At 40.1% G+C, this 22369-nt stretch overlaps 2 protein-coding genes across 2 annotated transcripts; both read left to right on the top strand.

The window, feature by feature from the left end:
* Positions 1–16370, top strand: ptpra (protein tyrosine phosphatase receptor type A). The gene is made up of 21 exons (XM_038696407.1): positions 1–67; positions 319–400; positions 509–952; positions 4430–4529; positions 4742–4815; positions 5273–5409; positions 6459–6549; positions 6820–6896; positions 7008–7044; positions 7155–7252; positions 8054–8173; positions 8429–8595; positions 8698–8833; positions 8946–9095; positions 9266–9359; positions 9526–9602; positions 9731–9865; positions 10208–10333; positions 10533–10684; positions 11036–11171; positions 12452–16370. The coding sequence occupies exons 1-21, from the start codon at positions 47–49 to the stop codon at positions 12524–12526; spliced, it is 2529 nt and encodes an 842-aa protein (XP_038552335.1). The 5' UTR covers positions 1–46; the 3' UTR covers positions 12527–16370.
* Positions 16371–18531: 2161 nt separating this feature from the next.
* On the top strand, positions 18532–19801 carry gnrh2 (gonadotropin-releasing hormone 2). The gene is made up of 4 exons (XM_038696406.1): positions 18532–18660; positions 18965–19110; positions 19232–19315; positions 19578–19801. Exons 2-4 carry the CDS (start codon positions 18976–18978, stop codon positions 19614–19616), a joined length of 258 nt encoding a protein of 85 aa, XP_038552334.1. The 5' UTR covers positions 18532–18660; positions 18965–18975; the 3' UTR covers positions 19617–19801.
* Positions 19802–22369: the final 2568 nt, after the last annotated feature.

Here is a 22369-nt window from a genome sequence, read left to right as displayed (position 1 = left end):
TGTTCTCTCTTGCTTTCTAGGACCACGCTGTGCGAATGAGTGATTGATGCCAACTTCGCGTCTTCAGGTAAACAGCATTTTACAAACAAACAGGCTAACATTATGCAAGTATTTCATTTTCAAATTTAAGGGCATTACCTTCCAAAAATGAGCATGTGGGATTAGGATAGAAGATAAAACAAATATATAGTGATTATGCAACACATGAATCTCTTTATCTTAATGAAAAAATTATCATTTATTATTGATTTCAGTGAGATCTGAGGTTGTTTTTCACTAATGCCCTCTTGTCCCTTTTGTTGTGCATCCTCCATGTAGGGCAGAATGGGTGTGTGTCCCCTGCTCCTGCTGCTCGGTCTAGCCCTTGGGGCCTCAGCCCAGGATCATGTCTCCATCCCAGGTATGAACCATGTCCACTTAAATCAAATTCCTTTGCTTACTCACCGTCTTAGATTAAAAGTCTCACAGTGACAAATTGCACAATAATTGTCCGTCGTCTTCTTTCCAGATCCTCCCAAAGCCGATGCCAAACCCACAGACCTCCCCGCCGCACCCTCCCTCAACTTTACAGTCGCACGCACACAAGCCCCCACAAGCCCACCCACAACGCTCGCCCCCACAGTCATCCCGGTGACGACGACAACAACAACAATAACAACAACCACAAGCCCAGCTGGTGAGGAGGACGTGCAACTGGCGGGTCCCAATGCCACTATGCAGGCGTTACCAGTCCCCGCTGCCCCACCTGCAGCTCCAACTGATGCCCTTCAGGCACCACCGAGCACAGAGCCTCCCCCTATTCCCACCCCGGCTGGGGGAGACAACGGGACCGCAGCCTTAGACCTAGACACCCCAACTCCAGAGACCAATGGTGAGGAGTATAAATACCCTGTAGAGACAGAAACCACCACAGAACCTGGGATGGATTTCACCTCAAACAACAGCCCACATGGTGAGTGTTGTTGCATATTCAGAGCACTGCGTGTCTGCTTGTTTAGTGTGAAAATAAAACTACTTTTGAGGCAAAACCCTCCTGAGGCACCATCCCCATAGTTACAGAGCAAGGAACGTGGTCTCAACCTATTATAATTGCACAGCACCTTTCTACAGCCGTACAGGGACAACTGACAGAAGACACAGGTACTCTACTAACAGTAGCCTCAATAGGCCAGAATGCCATGAAGCAACAAGACAAGATGACTGATGATTAGAGGGGCTGTGACTCATTTTATCTTGAATGGAAACGCACCCACTTACCATGGCCTGGGTACTTCTTTCACTCGGTCTGTCTGTGCACAAAACTCACAGCTGGATGTAAAAAGTTTCCATTCTCACATTCTCTGCAGTTCAAAGAAGAGTGGGAAATCACTTCTCAGACCCAGGTATCTGTGGATCGTGGCATGATGAGATTTGTCTTTGTTGCTCACATTTGTTTTTATGTGTGGCAAAACTGCAGTTGCTGGTAAACAGAAAAAATAGACTTAGTGACTGTTCTGCCGTGGCTGTTCAGTACTTTGCTTCAGGTGCATATTTTTAAACCTTATCCAAGTTGTTTGACACATCTGTATACGGTTGATCTGCCAGTGACAGAGGTTTTTCCTGCTTTGCACGCACTATGAGGATGACTGGATGGTCCTTTAATGTGCGATAATGTGTGTCTCCTGAAATGCATTTTGGGTGCATGCAGGCCTGTATTTAGAGCCCCCACTTGCCTTTAGATAAGACACACTTTAACAAGACACATTTTACATGTGAACAAGGCCTAACTAAAATAGCAAAGGACAAAAGGAGAATTTGGAAATAAGGGCGGGTTCACACTGACCGTGTGTAGTCCGGTTGAACCAAACCTTTTGCGATGGCAAACTGGACCAGCTGGAAAACTGGAAATCATCCTCGCAGTGGTTGGATTCAGGAACCAGACCTTTTAGGTGTGAATCCGCCCTGAGAAAACAAAGCTTCATTTGAATAAGCCCTGGAGTACATGGACATCACAGATCGATGGCATTCTGCAGAACCAAATAAGAGAGTCAGGATGTTTTTGGTTGTTGCATCTGGCTGTGTGTTATTCATGCAGTGCTGGCAACGCAGTAGCAACAGCTAGAATGAGCCAGCAGACGAGCTTTCTGGTCAAGAGTCGACCTTTTAATATTTTAGAGTGTTGAACATTTTTCTGCTTTTAAACTCCTTTTGTAGCAGCGCTGGAAATATCCTGACGTGACATACCTACATTTGACCAGTCATCCACAGGAATCAAGAGGACCACCAAACAAGACGCCTCAGACTTTGTCTGTCTTTTGATGCTTTTATGTTTAGCATCGAAATTTACTTTAAGACATTCAATATGAAGAAAATACTTGAAATTTAAAGTGTTATCCAGCTTCATTTTTTAAGCAGCTTTCTGTCTGTGTACAGACCATCCTAGTAATATCCTTGTAGGTGAAACATGACTCCCCCCACCCTTTTCTTTTACATTAATTATTCATGTTACATGATTATAGAGAAGTACGCAAATCACTATCAAATGTCACTGATTGATTTGGAAAGATCTTTTTTTATTATATAGTGTTATAACAGCAGGCTTGTTCTGTATTGTCCTGCATTAGGTAAAACATGATTTGAAACTGGTTTGGTACAAAAACACATACACAGTGTGTATTTGAAAACTTGAGCGGAGGCTGTAGAAGTTCAGAGAAGCATTATACACTCCTGGTCCACATAATACAACAGATGTGCCTTCATACATTACATCTGTATGGTATGTATACTGTAAAACATAATCACTTTGGGTCCGTAGGTGTTATTTAATTGCTCCCTCTGGCTGTCTATTGACCTTGTGTGGAGAGCAGTTCTAGATGGCATTGGATCCATAAAGTCTGTGTCAGTTCCACATGAGACCCACAGCCTGTTGTGCTCCCACTCTGTTCAATGTACACATTGTTTGAGGGAGAACACTGAAAAGTCCTGGGAACTGTGTGTGAAAATGCAACAGAACTGGGCGGCATTCCAAACTGCTTTCCCGCAGAAAGTGCATATTGAGCATGAAGTCAAATGATGCATTCTTTGCTGCATATTTTGTACGTAACATTAAGAGCTTTCTTGAACTTTGAGTCAGTCCATGGAACAGCTGATTTTGTCATTGCATTGTTGTCGCCACTGCTGTGCAGTTTTCTAGAAAAATCTCTTCTATTGTTGTGGCCTAATGTGTCTTACAGACCAGTCACCAGCACACAAATGGCAGCCAGTTTTTTTGTACACCAAACTCTTGTTGTTGTTGTTCAGGCAAATCGCTTGTCTTTTGTGTTAACTGCGGCAGTAAAAGGTCACCAGGAAGACTATAGGCTTTAACAAGTAACTCATGCACATGGTGGAAACATATACAAATTGGTCAACTATTGTAATCTATAAGAGTTATTACAAAGAATAGATAACGTGGTCCTTGTAATAATTTATGATGTTGAGCCTATGTGACCTCAATGCTGTCAGTAGCATCACAGTAGGCCCCCATGCTCTCTGGTTTATGACATGTAGAAAGTGTAACGTTTATACTCTAATTAATTCATATTTAATTTGCAGCAAACATGCTGAATGTTTCAGTATTTTATACCATAGCCTTGTGCCTGCTGTCATCTTGGATATAACCAGTTACAGAAGCTAAGGGTCTGCCCTCTCAGTTAAACTGTGATTTCATCTGCTTGCTCCGAAGGACAGCCTGTTGCGCGTGTGTGTGTGTGTGTGTGTTGAAAGAGGCAGAGGTCACGATGGTGGCTTTTTTCCCCCCACATTCTGAACATCTGTCTTGTCTGAACCTAAATTAAAACTGCATTTTTGAGACCACTAGAAATTCATTTCAGTAGAAGTAGTACAAGTAGATTAAATGATGAGTCGATCGACAGAATAAGTAATTTGCATACTACTTTCAAATATGCACGTTAAATATAAGATACAGCAAGCTGCAGGTTAGCTTAGCTTAGCATAAAGCTGAAATGGCGCGAAACAGCTAGCCTGGCTCTGTCCGAAGGTAACGAAGTCTGCAAACAAAATATCAGCACCTCTTAAGCTCACCTATTAAAAAGTTATATCTTGTTCTGTTGTGGTTTTACGCTACACTATTTCTTGGCTGCACACACCGACTGCCTTTGATTCTGTTTTTTGCACGGATTAAACAAACAGTTAATAATATGTAAAATCCTTAAGAGGGTTTTATACATTTTATAATTTCTTGATAAAATGTGTGCTAATAAAACATCATTTTACATAAAATACCCAAGCGTTTGTGCAATATGAGAGTAATTTGGTAATGGCAATGGAATTTGGCATCATTGTCGAACCAAAACACTGACTCAGCTCCAGTATTGAGACACCTTTTTTGATTTTTGTGCATGGTAGTGCAAACCATTTATTCTCTCTTTTGTTTCTGTCTCTGATGTAGACAACAACCAGTCTGATGACATGCCAATCATAGCGGTCATGGTGGCCCTGTCCTCCCTGCTAGTCATCATCTTCATCATCATCATCCTCTACATGCTCAGGTTGGTGAAGTGCATTTGACGTGGCACACTAGCTAGATACCTGTGGAGAATGCCCAAGGTGCTCCCGTTACCATGGCAATGGCTGATTGGCATTCAGCTGTGAGACTAAAGCAACACGTTTTTGTTTTTTTTTTGAGAGAGAGAGAGAGACTGACTGACTGTGTGTGTATCCCAGTGTATTAATATGCACTTTGATCTGTGTTGATTGACAGGTTTAAAAAGTACAAGCAGGCGGGAAGCCATTCAAACTCCTTCAGACTGACCAATGGTAGATCAGATGATACAGGTAAAACACCCACACATGCATTAATGTTTGTATGTGTGTGCGTGTGGTCTGCAGATGTGACTGCATACTCACAATTCTTTATTTATTTTGGGTCATATCAGCAAATAAGTTGACTTTGTGACTGTGAGCTGTTTCTGATAAGACTTGATTGATCTTTCTTCTCTGATAGATAACATTTCACTGTTTGACTGTTGGCAGAAGGCTTTTGTTCACTGTGATTACCTAACCACAGGGCTGCAGCCAGCTCCCTTTGATTTCACAGTGTTGAATCACATCGCCCTCTGGTGGGCATTTTTAGTGACGACATCTAATGATGAAGTCGGTTGCTTGATGGAAGACGATTCAACTCTTTTTCTCACCCTCTTCTCCCATGTCTTTATCGCCACCTGTCTCTCCCCTCCATTTCCTTCCCTCCTCTCCTTACTCCTGCCTCCTCCCTTCCTGCTCGGCGGCGCAGAACTCCAGAGCGTCCCGCTATTGGCCCGTTCGCCCAGCACAAACAGGAAATACCCGCCTCTTCCCGTCGACAAGCTGGAGGAAGAAATGAATCGTCGCATGGCTGATGACAACAAGCTCTTCAGGGAGGAGTTTAATGTATGGCACACTCAAGCACACACCTTCTGATAACATTCTGAGCCTGATATTCACCTTTAACTCAAATCGCTGTAGCCTAAATAAGTGATTCCCTAGCCACGGGTACTTGTAGCCAGGGGGTATTTCAGTTGCCTGGGGATACTTGGAAAGATTATGGTGTACCTCAGCTAATTTGAAAGAAAATAAAAATAGAACGTCTGATTTAAAACACAATTTTTTTTTTTTTATTAAGAGGAAAATAACCATCCAGAAGGGATTATCTGAAAGCCACTTGTTGCTATGGAGAGTGTATTGAAACAAGCAAGGTAACAGAGAAGTAGTAAGCTGAAAGTAATGGATAAACAGGTACTGAATAACGTTGAAAGAACCAGCTTTTGCCACTCCAAGTGGAAGTTGTACGAATGCAGACTTGACTAAACCGATCTAAACATTGAAAATACAATTGAATGAAAAAAAGTGTTGTAATAATATCTACTTTTTGTAGTGTTACGTAACATCCACTTCAAAATCAATGGAAGTGCACACATTTGGATGACAGGTGGTGCAGATGAAGGGGAACTAAAGATCATCTCAAAGGGATGTGGGAAGGTTGGGAATTATTGGCCTGAATAGTGCCACTGCCGGTACACAGTGGTTAGTTTTGACATGTTCTCACACAGTTGGCGGCGTATTGCTGAAATGGATGTGAATAGTGTCTACTTGTTGTCATCCACTTATAGTCACCTCTCACAGCTGGGTAAAATAAACAAAAAGTACTTAAGATTGTTTCATTTAAATGAAATTAATGAAGACGCAAACCTTCCCATCAAAACATCCACAAAGTTCAGGAGCTTCCGTGATGTTATCAGACATGTCTTATATTTATTGCATTTGTCAGATAATCAGCCTATTGCAGTAGCACATTCAGACAAAATGGACACACAGCAGACAAAAAGATAAAGCTAGCAGGAAATTATGTGCAGGGTCACACAGGGAGGTTTTAAACTAATAACCATCTGTCTTCTCTTCCTCCCTGCTATCTAAATTTGTTTGTTTTTCGGTGTGTTTAGGCACTGCCAGTCTGCCCGATCCAGGCATCATGTGACGCTGCTTCCAAGGAAGAAAATAAAGAAAAGAACAGATATGTCAACATCCTGCCATGTGAGCAACAGCAGAACCCTGACACTGTGACAGTGACTGACACTAACAAAGCAGCACTCAGTGTAACTGAGTTCTTATCTGCTATTTCAAGCCTTTAGAAATATTTATCAATGCAATCACAGTAAATATCAGACAGCAGACAATCAAAAGACGGATCACAATGTGATTTACTCAGTTATGCTTGGTCAGGATGAAAAAACTGTAATTTACCATGTATAATTAAAATTCCCTGTCTTACTGTGCGCCTTCTTCTCTTGCCTTTTCTCTCAGACGATCACTCCAGGGTGCATCTTTCATCTCTGGAGGGAGTCCCCGACTCTGACTTCATCAACGCCTCCTTTATAAATGTTTGTATAAATGCAGCATGTTTTCCACAAAAGAAACAGTTCTGCTCCAGATATGATGGATCGATATTTTTTCTTATCCTAATGTCTCTTCTTGACGTCTTTATTTTGCAGGGTTACCAAGAGAAGAATAAGTTTATTGCAGCTCAAGGTAACGTTTGCACCCGCACTGGCAACAGAAAAACCGTGCTGTCATTTATTTACCTGATTATTAGCTTATTACATATCTTCTGAGTTTCTGTATCCATCTCGGCCTCTCAGGGCCGAAGGAGGAAACGGTAAATGACTACTGGCGGATGATCTGGGAGCAGAACACAGCCACCATTGTCATGGTGACCAATCTCAAGGAAAGAAAAGAGGTAGGAGAGCTGGAGCAAGAGGGATGATGATTATGTGTTTTCATACTGTGTTTTATAAAGTCACACAACAGCTTCAAAGTCACACAACAGCTTCAAAGGACACACATGCATTTTGTATAGAATATACAGAGCATTTTTCCACACCTGCCGAAAGATTTGCAGTCAAGTAAGAATGCTTTCAATAATAGACATGTTAATGGATTATATTTATCAATTAACAAAATACAAATCGAGGGAACAGAAGAAAAATCTAAATCTAAGCAGAATCAGTTCTTTTAGGTACACTTGCACAAAGTCAGGGATTTTGTAGGCATATCATCAGGTGAATGATTAAACATTAAACAACAGGTGCTAAATGATCATATATGCAATATGTAGGTTGAAACACAGTCATTAACTGGAACAAAAACAGCTGTGTTGGGGGAACACCACTGGGTGAGGAACACGCTGACAGTTTACTGTCAAAAGTCATTCACCGTGAAATATTTGGATCATCGAGTCTGTCTGGGATTACATGAAGAAGAGAAGCAAATTTAATTTTATATCTGTGAGATTAGTTAAACAGTGCACTTTTTAAACCCCTGTGTGAATCCCTATGTGAGGACTTTACTTTAATCTCTCTTCAGTTTTTTTCTCATTCTGTCATACATGCAACATAGTTGAGTTGTTGTTGTTCATTTGCACAACTTAATTTATATTCTCGTGCTTTATTTCCACTATTGCCATACATTGAGTCTGTTATTCCCTTGTGTGCACAGCTTTGTGAGTGTACTCAATGTTAAATCACTCACTGTGTTTCAGTGCAAGTGTGCCCAGTACTGGCCGGACCAGGGCTGTTGGACATACGGGAACATCCGCGTGTCTGTAGAAGACACAATGGTTCTGGTGGACTACACCATCCGCAAGTTCTGCATCCAGCAGGTAATATTTTATTAATGTGGCTCCCAGGATTCAATTGTTTTATTCTTAACCTTTCCGTTTGATTTGGTGTGTGTTGGTGTGACGAAATACAAAAGAAAAACTGGTGTAATGTGTATCTACAAAAACCTTTTTAAACATATCAGGGTACACACTGCTGACACAAAATAGATTAATAATAGATTTGAAACTTGAGACATGCTGTCAAGTTTACTGACTGATGAAAACACTCTATGACCTGGTTTGTTTGTGTCTCAGGTGGGAGATGTGTCTGGGAAGAAGCCTCAGAGGCTCGTCACCCAGTTCCACTTCACTAGCTGGCCAGACTTCGGGGTGCCCTTCACCCCAATTGGCATGCTCAAGTTCCTCAAGAAAGTCAAGAATTGTAACCCCCAGTATGCCGGGCCCATTGTGGTCCATTGTAGGTAAGTGGATCAAAGCTTACATTCTTACTTTTGCCCGTTTCGTTCTGTGTCTTCGTCTGCACGGCACACACTAATCACGACATATTGTATTTCTGTTGTCAGCGCGGGCGTGGGGAGGACAGGTACCTTCATTGTGATCGATGCCATGTTGGACATGATGATCGCAGAGAAGAAGGTGGACGTGTTTGGATTTGTCACCAGAATCCGAGCCCAACGTTGTCAGATGGTCCAGACTGATGTAAGTCCAGTGCTGACACACTCCATCCGTTCACAGGAATTCCCTCTCTCCCATGATGCAGTGTTTTCAGTGCCATGATGTTTTGACTTCACCTGTGCTCTTTGTCCCACAGATGCAGTATGTGTTCATCTTCCAGGCGTTGTTAGAACACTACCTGTACGGAGACACAGAGCTGGAGGTGACCTCTCTGGAGTCCCACCTGGCCAAACTCTACTCCCCCTCACCTGGAGCTGGCTGCAGCGGTCTGGAGGCTGAATTCAAGGTCTGTCTGTGTGTTGTATTCTTCCAGTCATTCTCTTTGACCCCCTCGGTTATCATACATCTGCATCCAAACGGCGATATTCCAGTGACGTTGAAAACAATGGGCGGCTGAAGTTTATCTGGCATATTGAAATGTCACAAGTCCTTACATTGTGATCCCATAACTTCTAGAAACTGACATCCATCAAGATTCAGAATGACAAGATGAGAACAGGCAACCTGCCCGCCAACATGAAGAAGAACAGAGTCCTACAGATCATTCCATGTGAGTGAATCACTTCAGTCAAAGGCATGAGCTGTGGGTTTATACAGTATTATTGTGCCTACACACAGTGATGAATGCCATGATGACATAATAAAATTGCGTATGTAGTCCCCGTGTCAACTCTCTGCTTTAAATCAAGGTTACTGTTTCTCCTTGCTTCTAACAGATGAGTTCAATAGAGTGATCATTCCAGTCAAGCGAGGAGAGGAGAACACCGACTACGTCAATGCCTCTTTCATTGATGTGAGTGTAAAAGCACCTGGATAAGAGTGGACCATTTCATTTCAGTAACCCAAGCAGTCGATCAGGTTTTTTAAGTCTCTCCTTTCCCTCTGGACATCACGTCCTCCCGTCTCCTCTATCTCACACAGGGGTACCGTCAGAAGGACTCATACATGGCGAGCCAGGGCCCCCTGCAGCACACCATAGAGGACTTCTGGAGGATGATCTGGGAGTGGAGAAGCTGCTCCATAGTCATGCTCACCGAGCTGGAGGAGAGAGGACAGGTGCGTGTCAGTCGGGATCTCTGCAGATACAAACACTAATATTAGATATCATGTCAATAACTGACTAAATTAGAATATTGATATTAGATAATTTACTCAATGCTAACATGATGCCACCAGTCTTGTATAACATCGTGATAATCTGCTCGAAAGGACTTGATCTTTAGGGGTCTCACAACATATCGTCATGTCAGATAAAATGTGATGTAAATTATTAGCTGTCAAGTAGTTCAGATGGTTCAATGCTGCAACAAAGAGTACAAGTCTATCTACAGATTTAGATGACATCGACATTTTCAGAATCATAGCATGTCTTTAAGCGTGACCTTCTCCATTATGCAGGAAAAGTGTGCTCAGTACTGGCCCAGTGATGGAGTGGTGGTCTATGGGGACATCTCCATTGAGATTAAAAGGGAGGAGGAGAGCGAGAGCTACACAGTGCGTGACCTCCTGGTCACCAACAACAGGGTAAGAAAGGATTCAATGAATCAAGCAGATGCTCCAAATACAAACACACTGGAGGGTAAAAAATATTTTAGATTAACGTTGTGCTTTTTGAAGCTCAGATTAGCTAATACTGATTATATATGTTATACAGTTTTTGCAATAATACTGTATAATGAAACGTATCCTAATCTCTTCTTTTTGCCCTCCTCTGTCTTTCCAGGAGAACAAGGCTCGAGCGGTGCGTCTGTTCCATTTCCATGGTTGGCCAGAGGTGGGCATCCCCACAGACGGTAAAGGCATGATCAACATAATTGCTGCAGTGCAGAAACAACAGCAGCAGTCTGGCAACCACCCCATCACTGTGCACTGCAGGTAAGACACACACACACACACACACACACACACACATCCATCTTTCCTCAGTATGTTGCCCTTTTAACCTGTATGTACCAGTGTAAGAAAAAATGGGAAACAAAACACTTGATATTAAGTTAATTATATTGATTGTCTGTATTACTGTTGCACATGGGCATTCTTCTGGCAATCAAGTGTGCCTGTGTGTGTCTGGCAAATTGTTGCAGCTGTTAAATCACAGGGGAAAAAACAGTTCAGAAGAATTGTTCTCTTCTTCCTTGTGACATTTGAACTACTCCCAGAGATGTTGCTATGCTCCTTCTCTTTACATGTGCACTCACAACAAAGCGTGTTTGTGTGTGTGTACAGTGCTGGTGCTGGCCGGACAGGGACTTTCTGTGCGTTGAGTACAGTCCTGGAGAGGGTGAAGGCAGAGGGCATCCTTGATGTCTTCCAGACAGTCAAGAGTCTCAGACTGCAGAGACCCCACATGGTGCAGACACTGGTGAGTGGGCCCTTAATAGTACATTACTTTTGATTATTACTTTGTCATAGCTCCCAAAAAGCAAATAGTTACTCTTTGACAAGGTAATGTTGAAGAAGTGAGACATTTTCTTGCCTTACATTTACTTAAGTTGGCATGATCCCTTTTCAAAAATGCATGTTACCCATTGATTGAGAAACTACAGTAAAAGCTTGATTTATAACCAGTGCTGAGGATGTCTTTTCACTGGTGTGTGTGTGTGTGTGTGAGAGAGACTATAGGGTATTTCAACAACTGGGGTATTACCATTAATAGTGGGCCAAGGAGAAACTGATCACATTTTGGTAGCAGTTTGAAAAAAGGATTTATGTCGTTAAACAGTTTTTAACTGTGGAAAGTTTAAGGCATGAGTCTAGGAGTATGTTTGCGGTTAAAGGAATAGTTCAACATCTTGTGAAACACACTCACTTACTTGCCAAGAGTTAGACGAGAAGTTTGATGCCACTGTCATGTCTGTATGGTAAATATGTAGGTGGAGCAGGCGTCCACTCAGCTTAGCTAATCACACAGACTGGAAACAGCTAGCCTGCCCCACTAATTAAGACATTACATTTTGTTTGTTTATTCCATAGAAAAACCAAAGTGTAAAAACAATTCACCGTGTTAAGGTGGGTAAAGTGCTAGACTATTTCTTGGCCGGGACCAGTTGCCAGGTAACAAGCAGAGGTTGCTGGTCCCAGCCAAGCAATAGTCTGACTAGTAACCCACCCAAAAGAGATGCAACATGTTAATGATTGACCTTTAGAGGTGCTGGTAGGCGGATTTTGTTTGCCTTTGTTCAGGCCCAAGACAGTTCTTTCCCCCTTTTTCCCGTCTTTATGCTAAGCTACATAATTTACTGTATATGAGAGTAGAAATGATGTTGAACCTTGTAACACTCAAAGCCAATAATGGACTATTCCTTTAAGAAATCAGTTTCAATTTATTTGGCGAGAAAAATGGAGTCTAAATGTAAGCTGAATGTTTTGTAAAGGGTTTGGATTCCCATGGGTCCTAATTGCTTAAATGTTTTTTTTCCAATTTAGGTTATATTCTCCTGTGTTTGACATCTAAACGCAGAACAAGTTTTTAGGAACTTTTATAATGGTTCAATACTCAAAAGTGTACTGCAGTTTGTAAAGTAAGCCACTATACAAAGCATCAATTATTTTAGTAATTGAAATGTTACAGATTTCAAAAAATTGTAATGTTAGCATTTCAAACTGACATGGCTGTTTCGCCTGTCCCCTCTCCATCCTTAGGAGCAGTACGAGTTCTGCTACAAAGTGGTCCAGGAGTATATTGATGCCTTTTCTGACTACGCCAACTTCAAGTAGGCACCTGCCATGGATGGATGGATGTTTGCATACACTTTATACAAGCATAATGCGCACACACACACACACACACACACACACACACACACACACACACACACACACACACACACACACACATACACACACACATACACATACACATACATTCCCATTTGATGGATTTTCAAAAAAAGACTCACAATGAGATCTGTGGATGGGATGAACTGCTCCGAAGGAAAAGGGAACAGAGGCCTCGGCCCGGAGGACAGGGCAACGCAGTCAGAGAAAATAACGGAGATGCCTTCTTGAATATTTTGTAATATTGGTCTTGTTAATACAGCCCATCACCCCTTTTTTCCTCCCATACCTCCCCCCATATGTAGATATACTTACTGTGTTGCATCTTCTTACTTGGTTTCAGACACAGTTTTGAGTTTGGCTGCATTTTTCGGGTGGCATCTGTAATGTACTTTATTGGTATATAAATATATATGAATATAAATCTAAAGCTTTGGAGGCTAACTTTAAAAAACATCCAGAGTCAAGGTAATGATATTTGGAGATTTTATTTTTATTTTTTATTTTTTTTCTCTTACTATTTAGGGACCGAGACTTAAAACATTTTTGGCTTTGCTGGAGTCACGGTGTAGCATTATGTGTGGTAGCAGAACCCTGAACATTTACAGAACCTGGACTGTTTTTTACTCCTAGACATCCATACTGTGTACACGCGCACACACAAGCAAATCCATGTTTCTTTTCGCAGATTAAGTACCATCTATCGAGCCACTTACAGTTTCTCCCCTTAAGCTTCTAGAGGTCAGGGGTTCAAAGGTTACGATTGGAGAGCAGAATCTCTGTGATGTAGCACATAGACTCAGGTTGACACACACACACACACACACACACACACACACACACACACACACATATATTTATATATACCCTAAATACCAGGAGCCATTAATTTTTTCCAGTCTGTGTGTGTCTTTTGTTTGAACTGGACCATAGGCAGGCAGAGAAGCCGCAGTGTTCATCATTCACTCATTGGTTATGCAGCTCTGGAGTCGAGACACTCTTTTTAATTTATTTCTTTTTTTTTTAGTCGAGAGACACTCAACCGGAACGTGTTTAGACATTCAGTACAAGAAAGCTATTTTACCGTCTACACTTCTGTAGCCAACACATTCTTGAACTATGACAAGAAATTGGGAATTTAGAAAATAAACAGATTGTTAACAGATAAATACAGATTGTTTTTAACCCCATACATTATAACGTTTAAGGAATTGGTCAAGCTTTAATGTAAAATCTCTAAAATGATTTATTATTTCATTTTAAGGTCTGTTACAGTATCAGCAGCAATGATGATGATCATGTTGACAAGCCAAACCACAAACGATGCAATCACAAGTGACTCCATTATTGCAACACAGAAATCAAATGTTATATACCCAGCGTATTTCTTTTCGTTGTTTACAGACACACGTCAGTATTTCTTATAGATTGTATTGAACATTTCTTTTCTGGATGGGTTTCCTTTGAGTCTGCATGAATTATTGACTGTCCTTTCTCAGTTTTTATATCAGCCTCACATCACTACGCTGTGCTGTCACTCGTTTAAAGGATGGTCCCCTTTTATTTACCACCATGAACACTGATGCCGAAGAATGTTTCTTTTTATTCGAATGCTGTTTCTAACATATTCCTCAGAAATGGATGCATTGTTACTTTAATAGTGGAGGTGTGCCATGCTATGTTTGCTATAGTGTTTTTTTTTTTTGTGTGTGTGTCTTGTGAGGACATGAACTACAGTGTTTTGTTTTTTTATAGATGAGATCACAATTGACCATACCCAGTATGATTGTAAAGATATCGGATAACCACAGGTCTTCAGGTCAGTCCTAATTTCAATTTGGTCAGCTCAGGAAATGACTGATGACAAATTCTCGTTTCAATTGACAAATCTGAACAAATTCAGCTTGAGTTAATCTCCACAGCGTTCAAATGGTTTTAACTCCCACCAGAGGAATATTCAAATCAAGCCTCATCTGGATTTTTACAAATTTTAATGCCATGATTGTAGAAATTATGTTTCTTTTAGGAGTTTTCCAGCTAGATTTTAACTGAAAACAGCCCCATACTTGTACATAATTTGCATCACACTAGCTAATACATTACACTAACACTCTCATATGTAATTACTTTTACAGAATGAAAGGAGCACAATCACATTTAATTTATTGTCATTAAAAGTACATGCTGAATTTTCAGAAAGGGTGATTGCGTCAATGTTGATTGTTTGAACACTCATGCACTATTTTGCACCAAAAGCAAACTCGATGACATGGCCTCGATATTGGAGCACGGGAACTATATTTGAACTCTTGAGAAGCTCTTTCAGGTCTCAACGCCCCGGGATATTTGTAGGGACTTAAAGTAGCAGATATTTGAAATGACCAGTCACTGAATTCCATCGCCATCATCACTTCAGGTCATCTTTTGTTCCAAAGCATCACAAGTGCCCGCACAATTAGTTAGGTGCCATTTTTTTCATTTATTTACTTTGTCACTTATTGGGACTTTAATTAATGGAAGAGAGGATGCTTTTTTTTGTCCGGCTATTCTGCCTGTGCTTAAATGATGTCGGTTTGTTGTGTTTGTTTGGATCATGCGACTTTTTGTCTCACCGCAATTGGACAGCAAATCACGACACCGTGCCAAGCCATGAGACCCGCTATTTTGCTATTATAGTGAACTTTAAAAAGTGCCTCACTAATAGATTTTCAAAAAAAATACTTTATGTACAATATGTGGTGGAACTTGTCATCCTTAAGGCTGTTCTTTGCATATTCCCAACTCGCATATATATCCTCAACTATCACCTGCAGACTGATGACAAACCTCTTTGTATGACAAATCAATAGGGCCAAAACCAAAACTGGGTCAGTCATTATTCTTTTCACATTCCCTCTAGTCGCATATACGTAGATTCCTTGATTGTGCAGATCAAACTAACATTGAGGTCCCTTTTTAATTAAATTCCATCTTGATTTAAGAAGACATACTTTATTATTAATGATTTAGTGGCTTCACGTCATTCCATTTAACTTAAATGTGGGATCCATGACAAGTAATCAATTGTGGCACAAACAAAAGTTCATAATTGTTTCCCACAACAAGTACAATTGCATCTTTTATGCTTTATCACCAAGGGAAACCAGCTGTCCCTGTTTCACGCCCCTTTATTTCTGGAGCTTTGCCCCAGTGGAGCATTTTGAACGCCCCGAAAGATTAAAATACGTCTCCATTTCTGGAGTGTTAAACAGGAGGAAGACTAGAGTCCATCCCTGCTCTTTTCCACCTTTTTTATATGTCCTTTCTGTCTCCTGTCCAACTCCCACTCACTGCTGTCCACTTATCGCTTTCTTTTCCTCTTTCACTTTGTCTTTGTAACATTTTTTCCCCCACTGGTCACAGCCCACTCCCTTTTGTACATAATTGTAAGGTTATTTATATTTCATTCCTGTCTCCTGCCTTGCTTATTTTATTTTCTTCTGCCCCCTTCTTTCATTGTTTTTTTTTTTCTTTTTTAAAAGATGTATATTGAACTGTATCGTATCGGGACCATTTTGAAATGTTTTGTTTTGGCCATGCTTAATTTGGTATAATTGTCTTAAGCAAATGCTATTTTTTAATTTGCCTATGTTTGTTTCTAGTGTTTTGTTATTCAACATTTGAATATATGTATATATAATTATATATATATATATATATATAAAAATTATATATAATTATATAATGCCAAATGGCCTTTCTAAACAAGATACTGTTCAAACCTAATAAAGTGCTTGAGATTTTATCATTTGTCTGTATTTATGTATTTAAGTAAACACAGAAGTGCAGTTACCTCACACATGTCGGACAACTCAAATGCATTCATGCACTCAAGTCAGGGCGACCTCATGCTCATTACAGCTCACTTCTCCATGAAGACTAATGGCACAGTGGTGCAAAATAATTGCCAATCATTCGTGTGCCTTATAGATCAGGCAGTCCTCCTGAGCATTGCTCTGGAAGGGTTTTCAATCAGTGTTTAACCCTTCACCCTGAACAAATATTAATGTGCTTTTTGATCCAATAAATAATTAATCAGAAAATCATTTAGGGTTACTGTTGAAGTATTCATATGGACAGTAATACCTGGAATGCATTATATTTACATTAATTACTACTTATATTAGTAAGTAGTATTGCGATTACATTTAATCATTTAGCTGACGCTTTTATCCAAAGCGACTTACAATTGCTATTTATGTCAGAGGTCGCACGCCTCTGGAGCAACTAGGGGTTAAGGGTCTTGCTCAGTGGGAATTGAACCCTGGTCTCCCACACCACAGGCAAGCATCTTATCTATTCGCTATCACCACCCCAATTGAATGAACCTGGTATTATTCAGTTTGTTGGGCTTACAGTGTCTTTGGGTTTGGTAAGAGTTGAGCACTGACATGAAATTCCTAATAATGGAGACATGGGAAGATATCCAGTGTTATCCAAAACAATGTGATGACTCTGGCACCCTGAGTACCACTCATAATCTCTTCTGTGGCTCTGTTGGACAATTCTGTAGTTTAAAAAAAATAACCCTGTTATTTTGACTGAGCAAACTGAGCATTTAGGAGGCAGGGAGGTTTAAGGAAAAATGCAGTATCAAGTTGCATAAAGGGAAATGTAGGGTCCAGTGATTTTGTAGCTTGACTCATTCTACAAACTAAAAGTCTGGATATCTTGAAATCTGCCACTTCAATTCTGACTTTTATTTTCTTTCTTTTTTTTCTGTTTTTATTATGAGTCCTCATGATAAAATAAAAGGTGACAGGATGGTCAGACCTGAAATAAATCAGCAGCACTATTAACAAGAATTGTGTATAAACTGTATTGGCATATATAAACCTGATCTGCCTTTAAATGTTAAATTTGTGCATGTTCATCTACAGACATCTGAGAAGGTGAGAAGGTCGCTTCACACTGACAGATGAATCTGGGAACGGGGATTATGTCTCATGAGTGCCGCATCTTGGGGTCAACCAACCCATTGCTCCAAACAATCCTGTGCCTTAATGCTCAAGCTAGGAGATGAACTGAGTCAACAGCAGCACGTCACACTCAGTCAGTCACGTCAGTCACTTCCTGACTAAGAACTGGTCCTGCATCTAAAACTCTGAAAAAAGTAAATACCCCCAATTGACAGGGAGGTCATCCGAGGCTTGGCCAGGACTTCACAGTGTTTGTCCCCCTTGTCATCAGATGCCCCTGTGTTCCCTCTGACGGAAGGGTCATCTGGCTTAAACGGGAAAATGTGTGACAGGTCACTGTGGTCAAAACAGGTGATAAAGGAGAGGAAATGAGGAAAGAAAGGAATATAAAGGCTATTGAGTTTTATCTTCTGACAAAGACCTGTGAACTGAGAAATACGATAAAATACTATTAGTCAAAAGATAATGTCAGCGGGGCCCAGACATATAGAAGCCAGACCCTATAGAACCCACTGGCATTTAAGAATACAAATAATATGATATATTATAATATAATATTGGGTTTCTCCAAAACTTTTTTTGAGTACTGAGTCCCTACTTCCACTCAATTTAATAAGATGTTTTTTAAAGTCTTCAAGAAGGATAAGTGAATGATACTGCTTTGTCATCAAACTGTTTGTTAACTGAATGACTTAAATCTGTTATTCAGTCAGAGGGACAGTATTTGGTAGGGGATATGGGTGATGCGTGTGAGCAGATGAGCGTCCCAGGGGTGTCAGTGCTGTTTGCAGGCGATAATTGGATTGGGCTGTCTTCTCGACCTCTTGTCCCCAAGGGACCGTTCATTTTACTACTGGTAACAGAGGGACCAAGGGGGTCAGTGATGGGCAGGGCAATTAGGGAATGATAATGGCAGTGTACACTGGGAGGGGGGCCTTTGAGACCAGTACATATATTGAAGAGGCGGATGAGGTTGAAGAGAATCTCCACAGTGGTACTCTTGTGAAACAGTGAGATACCGTCGGCAACTGACCAACTAGAGGGCAAGCAGAGTGAGCTTCTGGCGGGACGTTGAGGGACACCTGTAGTGATAAAGTTGTAAGAGTTGATACTAAGGTAAGGATGCTTACTTTGATTGATAATATAGCAAAATATCAGCACTTTCTGGTGACAGCCAGCTATTTTCTGTATACAGTATGAGCTATAGTCTTTTGAGTTTTTGTTGCAGGAAAAGTAAAATAAAGACTTTTTAAATTTAGATGAAACTTTCTGCTACACAAAAAAACAATTCCATATCTGAACTGTGGAAAATATAATTAACAACAGAGTATTTTAACAGTTTGCAATTTGTTCAGACTTTCTAAATCAGATAGGATCAAATTATAGTCGGAGCTAGTTGAGTGTCTATCTTTGCCCTTAGGTGGGAATATCATGTGTGTATCTCGGCTGGTTTTGCTGCTTGGGCTGCTTTTATGTGTGGGTGCTGAGCTGTCCAACGCCCAGCACTGGTCGCATGGTTGGTACCCCGGAGGCAAGAGGGAGCTGGACTCTTTTGGCACGTCAGAGGTCGGGATCAGTGTTTTTGTGTGTGTGTGCCAGTGTGCATTCACAGAGCATGTCCTGTTGAGAATTAAGATATTCTTTACAACTTTACTCTTCTTTCATGCTCAAAATATCTCTGTCTCAGATTTCAGAGGAGATGAAGCTGTGTGAGGTGGGAGAATGCAACTACTTGAGACCCCAGAGGAGGAATATTCTGAGAAGTATATTTGTAAGTGAACTAAAGGTATCCTATCCAGTGCAGCATGGATGCAAGTTGTAAAAACCCAGATACAAACAAAAGGCATTTGAGCTGCCTAATGTCCCACTATAATTAAAGCGATTTTTATATCTTTACAAGAATGTGTCTGCACACTAACCCATGCACATACACCACCCTGTTGACATAATGTCCTATATATCTGTACAGCGGACCTAGCAACAAAAAATATTACTAGTGTGTCTGACTCATGTTTTTCTGTCATTCTTCACAGTTGGATGCCTTAGCCAGAGAGCTCCAGAAGAGGAAGTGACCTCTTTCCACCCTACCCTGCTTTTCTACCTAGTGACCGTCTTCTTCAGTGTCCTTGTCTTGACCTGAAACAACTTTATGTTGATCCTCTGATCTCATCTACTTGATATATTTGTCCATACATCTGTTTTCCAGCATTACATGGATTTCCCCTGTGGCAAAGAAGAAGTTATGTTGACGTTATAATGTCCCATAATAAAGTATCTATTTTGATATTAACTTGTTTTTTTTTCTCCCCCCATTTTTGTTGTTTAAAACTGTGTATGGTATAAAGTATGAATAGTAACTGTCTAGTGAAAAAAAAGTAAGAAAAGCAAAGAATAATCAAATTCATGATGGCTCGATTCCATTTAGCTGTTTCGGGTTTCAGGGTCCTGATGTGCATGCTGGCCCCTTGTCATGGCTTACTGGGACACTTGAATCGAAGAAATTAAAAAAGAGTAAAAAAAGACAAAAGTTAACTACTACTTAAACTACACCGAAATTTTTTTTATTTTTAATTTATTTGCCTCTGTCAAATATATTGTGAAAATGTTCCAGTTTGGTTTTTCATGGGGAGGCCATAGTTCAACAAGAATGTACAAAACAGATTTGAAAATATGAAACCCTGTTCAGGAAAACAGGTTTTAAAGTACATTACATGAAATCAAAACTATTTTAAATACATAGAGTAGCCCACTAAATATACAGGCTGAGTCAGATTTATGCGAATTATCATTACATTAAATTAAAAATGTTACTTTTTACACAGGATGTATAAAAAGTATGATAAAACTGTGAATTGTTTAAATAATGGCAGTGAATTACTCTGTAAAAAAAAGTCTCAGACCAGGCTGGAATGAATATCCATACAGAGGCCAGAAAATCTTTTAAAAACTGGATCTTATAAGGAAATGCTAGGTACGGCCCAGAGTGTGAACATAAAAAATATGCAAATGCCAGATTTAAATATGCTGTACATGTGTGAAAAAGCAGGCCATGAGGGCAAACTCAATGACCAAAAAGCTTCAGCAAAATAATGTCTCTCATTTCTGGAAAGAAATTAAGGTCATTAATAACAGTAAGGTACCCTTGCCTTCAAGTATTGATGGGATAACTGGGTCTAAAGATATTGCTGAATTATGGAGAAAACATTACAGAGATATTTTTAATTGTGTTAAAAGTGTGGAATTTAATGTCAGTGATGTTCCTGACAATGATGGTGTGGTTATTAGACCTGATGAAGTCTGCAATGCCACTGATAATTTGGCAGTAAACAAAGCATGTGGCCTTGACCAAATAACTGCAGAACATCTGAAAAATGCTAGCCAAAGTGATTGCTATGTGCTTCTCTGGATTGTTAATGCATGGCATTTTTACCTGATTCTATGTTGTCTGTTTTATTGGTGCCAGTGGTTAAAGACAAAACTGGTAAAATATCCAGCATGGATAATTATAGACCAATTGCCCTGGCTAGCATACTTTCCAAAGTATTAGAAAGGATTCTTCTAGATAGGCTTCAAGAATACATAATAACCACTGATAATCAATTTGGTTTTAAAAGTAGGCAGAGTACAGATTTGTGTATCTATGCATTGAAGGAGGTCATAAATACCTACAAAAGGCACAACACTACAATATTTATGTGTTTTCTTGATGCGTCCAAAGCATTTGACCGAATTAATCATGGTATGTTGTTTGGTAAAGTACAAGAGCAAGGGGTCCCTCCGTACTTGATAAGGATTTTGCTTTTTTTGTCATATGCATCAAACTATGCAAGTTAAATGGGGAAAGAGTATTTCTGCACCCTTTCTAGTGACTATGGGGTCAGACAAGGTGGAATATTGTCCCCTGTTCTATTTAATTTGTATATGGATGACCTTTCTAACAAGTTAAAAGAATGTAAGACGGGTTGTGTCTTATTAACCATCTGATGTACGCTGACAATCTGGTCGTCCTGTCTCCTTATAGGGCAGTGTAGCAACTCCTCAGAGTATGCTCAAAGTATGGTGTGCAGCATGACATAAAATTTAACCCTAAAAAAAGTGTTATTATGATTGCCAAAACCAAGGAGGATCAGAAACAAACCTTTCCTACTTTTTATTTGGCAAACTAAGTGTTAAATGTGGTGAATAAAGTAAGATATCTGGATCATATAATCAGGGATGATTTATGTGATGATGATGACATGCAGCGCCAGTGTTGCAAATTGTATGCACAAGCCAATATGCTGGCATGGAAATTTCATATGTGTTCTGATGATGTTAAAATAGATTTTTTTTTTTTTTAAGCTTACTGTACTCCACTGTGGTGCAGTTATACTAAAGGGAAAATGAAAAAGCTGCAGGTGTCATTTAATGATGCATTTAGAATCCTGCTTAAGTTCCCAAAATGGACAAGTGCAAGTAATGTTCCCGGTCTTCATGCTGTATTGCAGAATCTTATGCATAAATGTATGTGTTGGCTGATTAATTCAAAAAAATTTGGTCATTTTAGCTTTAACTGAACCTAAAAAAAAATGATACAAGGTATTTCTCGTGTTTTTGGAAACACTGGAACAAATGTCTACATGTGTTTTAATTATGGTGGAATGTGTTATGAAATGAGCTTGTACATATTTTGTACTGGGTATCTTGTATTGTGTCTTTATAATTATTTTATTTTACTTTACTGATATGGATCTATGCGTCTGAAATAAAGTTGACTGATTGTTACTTGCTTGTATTCTTGTTTATCAGTGACTTTGGGATACCTAGCAGGACGTCACTGCGCATG

This window comes from Micropterus salmoides, unplaced genomic scaffold, assembly GCF_014851395.1.
Source record: "Micropterus salmoides isolate LMB-PRFRI ecotype aquatic unplaced genomic scaffold, ASM1485139v1 Ms_hic_scaffold_4, whole genome shotgun sequence".
Taxonomy (NCBI): Eukaryota; Metazoa; Chordata; class Actinopteri; order Centrarchiformes; family Centrarchidae; genus Micropterus; species Micropterus salmoides.
Note: the sequence above shows the minus strand (reverse complement) of the source record. Positions and strands in the feature narration are given on the sequence as shown.